Here is a 10,887-nt window from a genome sequence, read left to right on the forward strand (position 1 = left end):
GCAGCCATGGTATAAGTCAGAACAGAAATGCAAAGAACTTCCTTGAATGTTCCACCAATCTAACAACTCCATTCTTTAATGTCTGTTAAGCATCTTGTTACTTGTCTTCAGCATAGTTTTAATAAGATAACGGGTGGAAGATCTAAAATATCTTCAGTTTTAAAAGCCAACTATTTCAGTGCTGATCTGAAAACCTCAGCAGAGAAACACCCTCTACTGTTCAGGTAGAAAACTCAAAATTATGCTGAAAGATGCTAAATAATCACCGAAGCATCATACTAGCCAAAATACAGACGCTTGACCAGAAAATAATGCCTTGCAGACAGGAAGGTTACGATGCCTTGCATTATATTCAGTGACACGTATTTACAGCAACAGGGCAACTTTCAACTCTTAAGTGGGTTATTTTATTATGGGCTGTTTTTATTTTCAAAATGTTAGAAGCTTAACAAGTTCTTCTTATGTCTCTACAATAAACTCAGGCATGTCATTGCTCATCAGTCACATAAGGGTCCAGTTAAACCAATTTAACCTGCAAACCCACCTACTGGTCATGCTATGTAACTACCAAAGCGAAAAACATCAAGTAAACTAAAAGTTAACTTGTTTTTGAATAAGCCCACAGAAACCAAGGGAAACCCTGGAAGCAGCGCAACTCCTCCTGGGTGTTTACAAAAACCAACACTCAATGTTCAGTCCGGCACCATGTGAGCAAGGCTACACATACCTCTTCCCCGTTACATTTCGTTTCTCCAAAAATTCAATGGCTGGATACCAGCATAGATTAATAACCTTTTCTCCCTCATAAGCTTTACAGGACTATTAACAGGTTGAGCTCGTGAACAAAGAACTGGTTCTGTGGGGGTTTCTGCGGCCGAATAAAGCAAAGGTGAAATTATTATGAGCGTGTTTGGGTTCCTGCGGGTCTCTTTAAATGCTAGCACACCTCATTTTCCTGAGGCTGTTTGAACCCAGAGTCCTCTGGAGCACACAATAACCACTTTAAGAACAGCTGAGGCAGCTATACCAACAAGCAAACTGAACAGATTTCAATAAGCTGTTATAAGAAGGGGTGGAGAGGATAAAAACACCTCACATGAATGCTTGTGTAAGGTTAAAATACACGGAGCACATATTCCTGACTTTGAATTTGCATAAAACTAATTTCCAGACAGGAAGGTTACGATTACTCTTCCTCTGTAAAACACAGTGACATCTCAGTGGCTGTATTTTAATCACATTTCATATACTCCTCTTAATTTCCGTCAAATGTGAAGCAACGTATTTATATTTTTTCTGTCCTTGGTATATCCTTGAAAATGGACGGCAGTGAAGATGCTCATAACTGTGTAGCTTTTTTCCCCCCCGCTCACAGCCATGTTATTAATTCCAAGGAGTTGCTCACTAAGCAATTAAAAATCCATGAATCTGAATACAAAGCTGAAAAAGGCTATAAAAAAATAAAGAAATATAAAAAAAAGTATTCAGTTCATTAAGAAGAAGAAGAAATGCCTTCTGCCATCTGTGACTGCACACTGAACCTACTGGAATCTCATTTAAACAGCTTACCCAAAACATGAAGAGTACGTTGAATGGGATTTATTTCAAGCCTGCAGCATGGAAGTTTAAAGCAATGTTGCCAAGCCCTTGTAATGCATATCAATCCATTTTTTGAAGGCTATAATTCTTCCTGCGAATGTCAAGTTTCTTTTTCTATCTGACTTTCTCAGAAGCTAAGTTTATCCCCCATGACGATAACCTCAGTTAGTATACTGCTGTGTGTGTCTGATGCTACGTCACGTTCCTCTGTAGCTCTGGAAAACCAATCGCTCGCAGCTGATTTAAAATTCATCCAGTTCGACACACCAGTGAGGAAGTGTTTAAGCAGACATCAGATTTCAAATTCTGATTTACTAAAACATACTGATATGTATAACATACTCCAAGGTGATGAAATTTGAACTATCCATCTACTAGTTCAAATTAGGAAAGGCCTAAATGTAACGCACGTTTAATTATATGTAAAACTCCCATGTTCCAGCTTTATAGTGACACAGTTCACAAGACTAACTGCGTTCACACTAGGCATGTGCACGGTCAACAAGACATTTATACACTGCTACTCTTGCTAGTAGGCACCAGAAATACTAGTCGGTTAAATCTATTATTGTTGTTTTACTAAGTTACCTGTTGGTTCAAAGATGTTACAACGCCACCTGAGACCAACTAGTGCTGCAGCCCTGACAAATGCCTGAGACCCCCTCGCTCTCTGTGAGGGAACTTGAAATGAAACAGATTGAAAGTAAGAAGATGACAGCTGCGTGAAACACCACAGCTCTGCAGTACATTGATGAAGAAAATGAACTTTTGTATGTTGGCTGTGTGAGAGAAAACTGGCATATAACCACACTGAAGTGGTCCAAGTAATTTGTAACCACATTATGCACAGACGTGGATGCTAGCCTGCCATGAAAGGGGCTACTGCTGCTAGCAAACATTTATCAAACTAATCTGACACTGTGTGGCCCCAGCGGTATACACGGCACAAAGTGCTGCACATTTCACCAACATTCATAACAAGATTTGAATGTTGAGGAATCCGTTAATGGTCTCAAATGACTCCTAAATTCATACACAGCTATTCTAAGGTCAGTGTTTATCCTTGTCTGTTAGATTGCGCCCAGCGTCTTCTGCCTTTTACACTAGTTAACTAGTCTGATTTTTTTTCCTGTCTCGTTCAAATGACTTGTAAATTAGTCCCCAGGAACATCCTGGGGACCATTTTGTTTTGGACGTGCCCAGAAATGAAATATAGGAGTAGAGTCGAGAAGACCTCAGTGACGAGTAGAGTAGAAGTATTTGAAGCAAAACATGACTGCCACTTATGGTGAAGCAAGAATAACTCCAAGTTTCCCACCTCGACATTTAAAAAAAACAAAAAAAACTTGATAATACGCAGCACCATTTGAGCCCAGCACTGCCTGTTCTGTTTGTCTGAGTCGTTGGACAACAGCAATTACGTTATTTCAAGCAGGCAGCATTGAAAGAAAGGCTTTCAGAATGAAAATATGAACGGGCATCACAGGGAATAAGGAGGCAAAATGCAACGTTGAAACTGTGGGAGAAACTGCTTGGTAATACCCTGCCAAGATTTCAGATAAACTAATTACGTCCGTTACTAGCTTGCAGATGACCTTTTCTATGAAATTGTTCTTCTCACCTGCCCTTTGGCACTCATGCATGTCATAAATATTTTGTGGCTGCAAAATAATATGCATGTGCTTGAATGATTCATACGTGAATGAGTTATGCCAGCGAAAGACCACTCCAATAGAAGGACAATAACTACTGTTAGTTCTTTGGCTACACTGAAAGCACAGTAATGTTTGTGGAACATGTGTGTAGCAGAGCTTGTTAGTAGATACACCTGAAGAGCACGTTCTACTTAAGATTATGTTAGTTAACAGGAAAACAAGACTTGAGGATTTATTTCATGGGTTCTGTTGTGTTTTTAGCTTTTGAAAACAGCACAGCACTGTGGAACTGTCACTATCTACTGGCTGTTAACTGGATTTTGGTGTCAATTCCTCAGACCGGTCTGATTTTGTGATTGCTAAATAGATCTCCGCAGCATATTCCCACTTCTTACACACTAATCTTACGCACGGTGTAGCCACTTTGATTGAAACAGTGAAAATGCACCGTTGCAGCATGTGCAGTGGAAACTGCCTACAACTGTTAGACAGTTGTTCGGTGTAGTGTAATTTTGAAACAGCATGTTAAAAATGAATCTGTGCATTTTCACTAGCTTGTGTTTTCTGTCCATTTTAGCATGTTATTCAGTAAAGGAGGATCACAGCTGTGCTTGTTGGGTAATTTAGCTGGAACTCAGCAGAAGAAATGCTAGTACTCTCATGAGATCAAGCCTGCCATGAGATCTACATACATTTAGTGTTCTATGGTGTTTTTCCATGTTAGTTGGATGAACACTTGTTGGGAAACACTTGGAAAACCACTTGTCATTAACCTGACTAACTCCATCTTCACTTCTGGTGTTGCACTACGTGTTCTACTCCACCCTTCCCACCTCATATGTACACGTACACAGTGAAACCCACAGATTGCAGCCTGGTAACAGAGAGAAATTATGAGAGAACCTGGCGTGACTAGAAATGAATGCAGCAGAGGCACTCACACTGCTCTGAAATGAACACAGCAGTACAAATTAGGTAAATACAAGGTTTAGTTTCTTTTCTATCATTTAAATACTGATTTTAAAAAAAGTAAATGTTTCTGTCAGTGTTCCAGAGTCAGTTGAGATATCATTTGATAGATGCACATGAACCTTGTGCAGAGCACTGCATTCCAAAAGGCACAACACTATTAGAGATACCAAACACTGACCCTGATTTAGGAGGGAGAAAGCGCCTCAGAGCGATAGCTGGACAGAACAAATGATAAATGTCAACACTGAAGCCCAAAGTGACCAGTATGTAGCTCACTGCTGACACTAATTTCCAAGCCTGTTTAAGCAGTCACTAAGGCTTTTCAAACAGCCTGTGTGTTCTAGATCATCAAGTTCAACAATGTCTGCCTGCGGAACAAAACAGCAAAACTCAGGCCAAGGTGATAAAATGCCTGCTGTTAAAGAACTAAAACCATTAGACCTAGTGGAGAAACAAAGGGCGAGAGAGCACAGAGCACACTCAGCTGTGCAAAGGAATACGGAACAAAATGAAAGGAGCATTTGTGCTGACGTGTATCACTTGGCAAACAGTAACACACATCCAGAGGCGTCAGATTGTTTGAAAAAACGTGTCAAGACACCTGTTTGAATGACATAAGCTATGTAAAGAACCAAAGATAAACTAAGTACTTACTAATATGTAAGAAAACCAGTTGTTTCTGATCTCCTTATTCACTGTCAAATACACACAGAATATATATATATATATATACATATACTTATTTAAATGAAGACACGCTAGCTCTTTCTTTTCTACACTTAACAATACATCTGTGGGCCCTTACCTGTGTCTGTGCTCATCGTGTCCTCCCTGTCCATGTATGATCACCTGTCCTGAGGCGTGCTTGCCCTCCTTGGGTGTGTCAATATGAGGGATAAGCACATCCTCCAAGCCCAGGTCAAAGCGCTTGTGCTTGGAATTATCTGGGAGGAAAAAGAAGGCCCCAAAGCATAAGGTGATGAAGGCACTGAGGATGAGGAGGAGGATGAACTTCTCAGAGAGCCTCAACGTGGCCCTATGGTGCGGGAAGGAGGAGGCACCCGGCGACAGAGTGGGTATCCTGCGGCCCGACAGCGGTAGTAGAGCCGGCGTTGTCATCTTTTGACCGTTTGAAATTGACTTTACTAGGGATGGGGTAAGGTGGGTTTCACAGGTGCCACGGGTTGCTGTAGCGGCATGCACCGACTGGTTAACTTTATTATCTCATCCCTGCTTTGGTAGGTCCAGAAACCAAAAGAGGCAGAGATCCCTCAGTAACAGGGTGACTTGTCAGCAGGAACATGGCCATGATAGTTCTGAAAAAAAGTACACAGAGGCATTCAGTTAGGAGACAAAAAAAATCAAATGAGAGCATATTTAACAGACTAAACACCATTGTAGAAAAACCTTGCCTTTTCCTTCCTTCATTTTTTACCATTTTTTTTAGATAGTCAATGCTCTCTATGCACTGGCAGGATAGACGAGTTGATGTCCTTTATAGTCTTTCCTTCAGTTGTCATTTCTCCACCTTGGCAGCATGTCTTTTGTAACCACTAGTATCCTCTCACCATGCACTCTCCCTGACAGGCTTCTACTGAGCCAAACAGCTCTGAATTACAATCAAAAGCAAAGTGACAGCTCAAGTAAATGGCATGTCTTATATCAAGCAAGAGCTGATATATTAGAGTAATAAACAATCCTTTTGGCTTGCTATGGTGATTTTAACAACATGTCATCTGGAAAATAGTCTCTCACTCTCTTTCTCTTTCCACAAACACACACAAAAGACTTAATCCTTTGGCCATGAGAAAAATGATAGATTTTCCAAGAGGCTTAAGGTATCAAGAGTTTGTGTAGTATCTGTTCGATCAAGTGTCCTTTACGCATACTGGCTTTAGTGCCACCGCAGAGTGAGCACAGCTTTCTTTCTACAGTTTCATCTTATTGCAGTGGTGTATTTCTTGCTACCACACATGTATCATGATAAAAAGCACAAAAGTAACACACAATGCACAGTTGTGTTCCAAACTCTAGCCAAAAAAAGGGAGTAAGCCGCGCTTTCTAAGTACATTGCATGCCTTTCTGTGCTGTACTACATCTGAATATCAACCCACCTATTAAACACCCGTGGGCTATACTGGAAAAGATAAGGGTTTTATTCCCTCGTGCCGGCAGATGTGGAAAGAAGACGTGGGGCAAATGTCTCATTCGGCTCAGCAGCTGCTCCAAGTGCGAATGTAAAGGATGGATGGAAATGAAGCAAGTACCCCTTTAAAGACAAACATTCCTATTCGTACTAAAGCCTGCGGGGTTGGCGCTAGACAGTGTTAACAGAGCCCTGTTTTTCCTGTACTTTTCCATCATGTTGGTATGGAGCTGCGTCTCCACGCAGAATACCAAGTTCATTCTGTGACAGTGCCAGCCTGTGTGAGGTGATTAGCCAATACAAAACGCTAGCTAACAAGCAAATGCGCTAACTTACCCGGCTAATACTGGCTAGCAATGGAAAGAAAAAAGGAAAATAAAGTTCCTGTCAACGCTCAGGGGGAAACCCACACAATAAATACAAATAGCCCGACATACGCGTTTCGGTCCGTTGACATTTGAGCTACCCCGGAGGTTGTAAAGACAGAGCTTTAAAACCCTCAGCCTGCCCAGGTGCTAGCTATTTGGCTACAAGGCTAGCACTAGCTAGCTGGCTGGCTGCGAATTGACAGAGGCGGTCTCTTGTGTGGAAGCCACTCTGCTGCATCACCACCTTTCTCATATGCTCGTCGAAAATCGATGCCTGTCGGGATTCCCGGTCCACGTTTTGAAAGGAGTCGCTGTAGCAGGTGTCCTCATGTCCACAAATGAAACACCGTGCTGTCGTGCCGTGGCTGAACCGCTGACCATCAGCTCAGACCCACATAGCGTTACAGCTCCGCGGAGAGGATGTTGATAACCGGTCGCTCTGTTGGACTGCAGCGACGGACTGAGTGCGAGCTGCTGCTGCTCGGCGATTCAGCATCAACTACTCTGCCTACCCGAGTTAGGGACCGTCTGACAATTTCGCTGGGCAGAATTACTGTTCTGTATGTAAAAAAAAGGCACACCAACAATGGCACACACCCCAGCCTGCTAGAGGGCTAGATTCTTCGTCCCTATGATTCACCTCTGTAAAACTGAAAAACAGCTGCAGCGTGCATGATACTACATTTGTGCAAATTATGGTCCAATCCTTCACCTCAATTATTTTTTTTTAGCATTTGTTTGATATACTTAAATTAGAGATGCACCCTTTTCCAGCACAGATGTGATGATTCTATTGTAGTGTTAGATTAATATGTCTGTGAAGGTTCTCAGTCATCCAGGTCATCGTAGTCAAAGGAGCTTGCAAAGAAAAGCGTCTGGACTTCTTTAAGTTACTTGAAGACGTTTCACCTCTCATCCGAGAAGCTTCTTCAGTTCTAAGGTCAAATGGTGGAGAGTCCCAGATATAAACCTAGTGGGAGTTTCCCCCCACAGAGGGACAAAAGGACCCCCTGATGATCCTCTAATTCCACTGAGCCAAGGTGTGAAACTGGGTGTGGGTCCCAATCAGCCAGAGTTTCGGGTGTGTTCATTGTGAAACCTGGCCCCACCTTATCATGCGAATTCCTGAGATCAGATGGCCCAGGATGTGAGTGGGCGTTAAGGCGTCTGGGAAGAGATCTCAAAACTGGATTATAGATGGCAGAGAGTTGGTGTCGTAAACCCCCGCCTCTGTTCAAAGATGGTCGCTCACAGTGGACATAGATGGCTTCTTTCACTCCTCTTTCAAACCATCTGTCCTCTCTGTCCAAAATGTGAACATTGGCATCCTCGAAAGAGTGTCCTTTATCCTTAAGATGCAGATGGACAGCTGAGTCTTGTCCTGTGGAGGTGGCTCTTCTGTGTTGTGCCATGCGCTTGTGAAATGGCTGTTTGGTCTCTCCAATGTAGAGGTCTGGGCATTCCTCGCTGCACTGTACAGCATACACCACATTGTTACAACAACATTGTCATCCCCTATGTAGCCGGTGTATCAGAAAAACTCAGGAGAGTTTTCTCCAAGCATGACATCCCGGTGCTTTTCAGACCCAGCAACACGCTCAGACAGAAACTGGTTCACCCGAAAGACAAAACGCCAAAACACAGACTTAACAATGTGGTGTATGCTGTACAGTGCAGCGAGGAATGCCCAGACCTCTACATTGGAGAGACCAAACAGCCACTTCACAAGCGCATGGCACAACACAGAAGAGCCACCTCCACAGGACAAGACTCAGCAGTCCATCTGCATCTTAAGGATAAAGGACACTCTTTCGAGGATGCCAATGTTCACATTTTGGACAGAGAGGACAGATGGTTTGAAAGAGGAGTGAAAGAAGCCATCTATGTCCACTGTGAGCGACCATCTTTGAACAGAGGCGGGGGTTTACGACACCAACTCTCTGCCATCTATAATCCAGTTTTGAGATCCCTTCCCAGACGCCTTAACGCCCACTCACATCCTGGGCCATCTGATCTCAGGAATTCGCATGATAAGGTGGGGCCAGGTTTCACAATGAACACACCCGAAACTCTGGCTGATTGGGACCCACACCCAGTTTCACACCTTGGCTCAGTGGATTAGAGGATCATCAGGGGGTCCTTTTGTCCCTCTGTGGGGGGAAACTCCCACTAGGTTTATATCTGGGACTCTCCACCATTTGACCTTAGAACTGAAGAAGCTTCTCGGATGAGAGGTGAAACGTCTTCAAGTAACTTAAAGAAGTCCAGACGCTTTTCTTTGCAAGCTCCTTTGATTAGATTAATATGCTGTATTCGTCACTCTTGGCAAGAGACGGAGAATCATCTATTTATGTATTAAGGAAAAATCAAAGGTTGATTTAAACACTGTTTTCTTGAGTTAAACAAATACAGTATAACAAATAAGTGTATTTAATAAAATATTATAGCCCAGCTTATATAGGTGCCAATATTTGGTGATAAATCAATCTATATTTTTTCTTTAGGCACACAAAACAAATAGATTTCCATAGCATTCATTATATGTAGTTATTTATGAGTCCTTACTAGGACAAACTTATTTTTTTGTATCATTGCAACATCAATTAGTCATTAATGGTCTGGTTGTTGTATTTGTGGAGTATGTGCCCCCTGATCGGTTCTGTTCATAATTTTTATGGACAGGATTTCTAGGCGCAGCCAAGTGGCGGAGGGCTTTCGCTTTGGTGGCCTCAGAATCTCATCTCTGATCTTTGCAGATGATGTGGTTCTGTTGGCTTCATCGGGTGAGGGCCTCCAGCTCGCACTGGAACGGTTCGCAGCCGAGTGTGAAGCAGCGGGAATGAGGATCAGCACCTCCAAATCTGAGGCCATGGTTCTCAGCCGGAAAAGGGTGGAGTGCCCACTCCGGGTCGGGGATGAGTTCCTGCCCCAAGTGGAGGAGTTCAAGTATCTCGGGGTCTTGTTCGCGAGTGATGGGAGAAGGGAGCCGGAGATCGACAGACGGATTGGGGCTGCAACTGCAGTAATGCGGACGCTGCACCGGTCCGTCGTGGTGAAGAGGGAGCTGAGTGTAAAAGCGAAGCTCTCAATTTACCGGTCGATCTAAGTCCCTACCCTCACCTATGGCCACGAGCTGTGGGTAGTGACCGAAAGAACGAGATCGCGGATACAAGCGGCAGAAATGAGCTTCCTCCGAAGGGTGGCTGGCCTCTCCCTTAGAGATAGGGTGAGAAGTTCGGCCATCCGGGAGGGGCTCAGAGTAGAGCAGCTGCTGCTCCACATCGAAAGGAGCCAGCTGAGGTGGTTCGGGCATCTGACAAGGATGCCCCCTGGGCGCCTCCTGGGTGAGGTGTTCCAGGCATGTCCCACCGGGAGGAGGCCCCGGGGCAGACCCAGGACACGCTGGAGAGATTATATCTCTCGGCTGGCCTGGGAACGCCTTGGTATTCCCCCGGATAAGCTGGAGGAGGTGGCTGGGGAGAGGGAGGTCTGGGCCTCTTTGCTTAGGCTGCTGCCCCCGCGACCCGGCCCTGGACAAAGCGGATGAAGATGGATGGATGGATGGATGGATGTGCCCCCTGATGGACAAACTATGCAATGTCAACACTTGTAGCATGGTTGAGGGGTGTTTCTCCCAGTGCAAGGATATAAATGTACTGAACTGGTATGTCATAGTAAAATAACACCTGACAACAGGACCAACATAAATGAAATCAAAATGAGAGAAAGAAGGTATTCACACTTATTCACCTTCTTTACTTTAGTTTCATTTCAGCTGTGTGAGAGTCTTTTCTGAATACTAATATATATTAAAAAACTACCCCAAGTATACCTGGAAAAGCTGATGGAGTAGAAAGCTTGAAATTCTTGCAAAGCTTTCTCTGTGCTTTGTTAGTTCTTAGGCTGGTGGATCATGAAGTAAAAAAAATAACTAAAATAAAGATGGACCTTTTTTAGAGATTAGATATTAAGGGGTAGGTTTTTTTTGTTTGTTTTTTTAAAGAAATGTATCCGATTTTGGGTCAGTGCTGGGTCGATATCAGATCCAAATAACAGATCAATGCACCCTTAAGTTGTGAGTAAAAAGCTAACAGTTCAAAAATGAATAATTTTACTGCATTGCAGTCTGTTTGGGGTCATTATCATA

General features: G+C 43.4%; 1 protein-coding gene across 3 annotated transcripts in view; it reads right to left on the minus strand.

Moving 5' to 3' along the window:
- Nucleotides 1-7,239, minus strand: part of man1a2 (mannosidase, alpha, class 1A, member 2) — a 149,810-nt gene extending 142,571 nt beyond the window's left edge. Inside the window, exons 1-2 of one of the 3 annotated variants that reach the window (XM_085435334.1) lie at nt 6,985-7,239; nt 5,032-5,542 (exon numbers count right to left, since the gene is read on the minus strand). In XM_085435334.1, the coding sequence (XP_085291460.1) occupies nt 5,032-5,345 (314 nt within the window). In that variant the 5' untranslated portion in view covers nt 5,346-5,542; nt 6,985-7,239. The other 2 variants (XM_085435336.1, XM_085435335.1) reach the window with 2 other exon arrangements.
- Nucleotides 7,240-10,887: the final 3,648 nt, after the last annotated feature.

This window comes from Copadichromis virginalis, linkage group LG16 (genome assembly GCF_057382275.1).
Source record: "Copadichromis virginalis isolate Kocher_CV1m ecotype Utaka linkage group LG16, C_Virginalis_male_GT1.1, whole genome shotgun sequence".
Lineage (NCBI taxonomy): Eukaryota > Metazoa > Chordata > Actinopteri > Cichliformes > Cichlidae > Copadichromis > Copadichromis virginalis.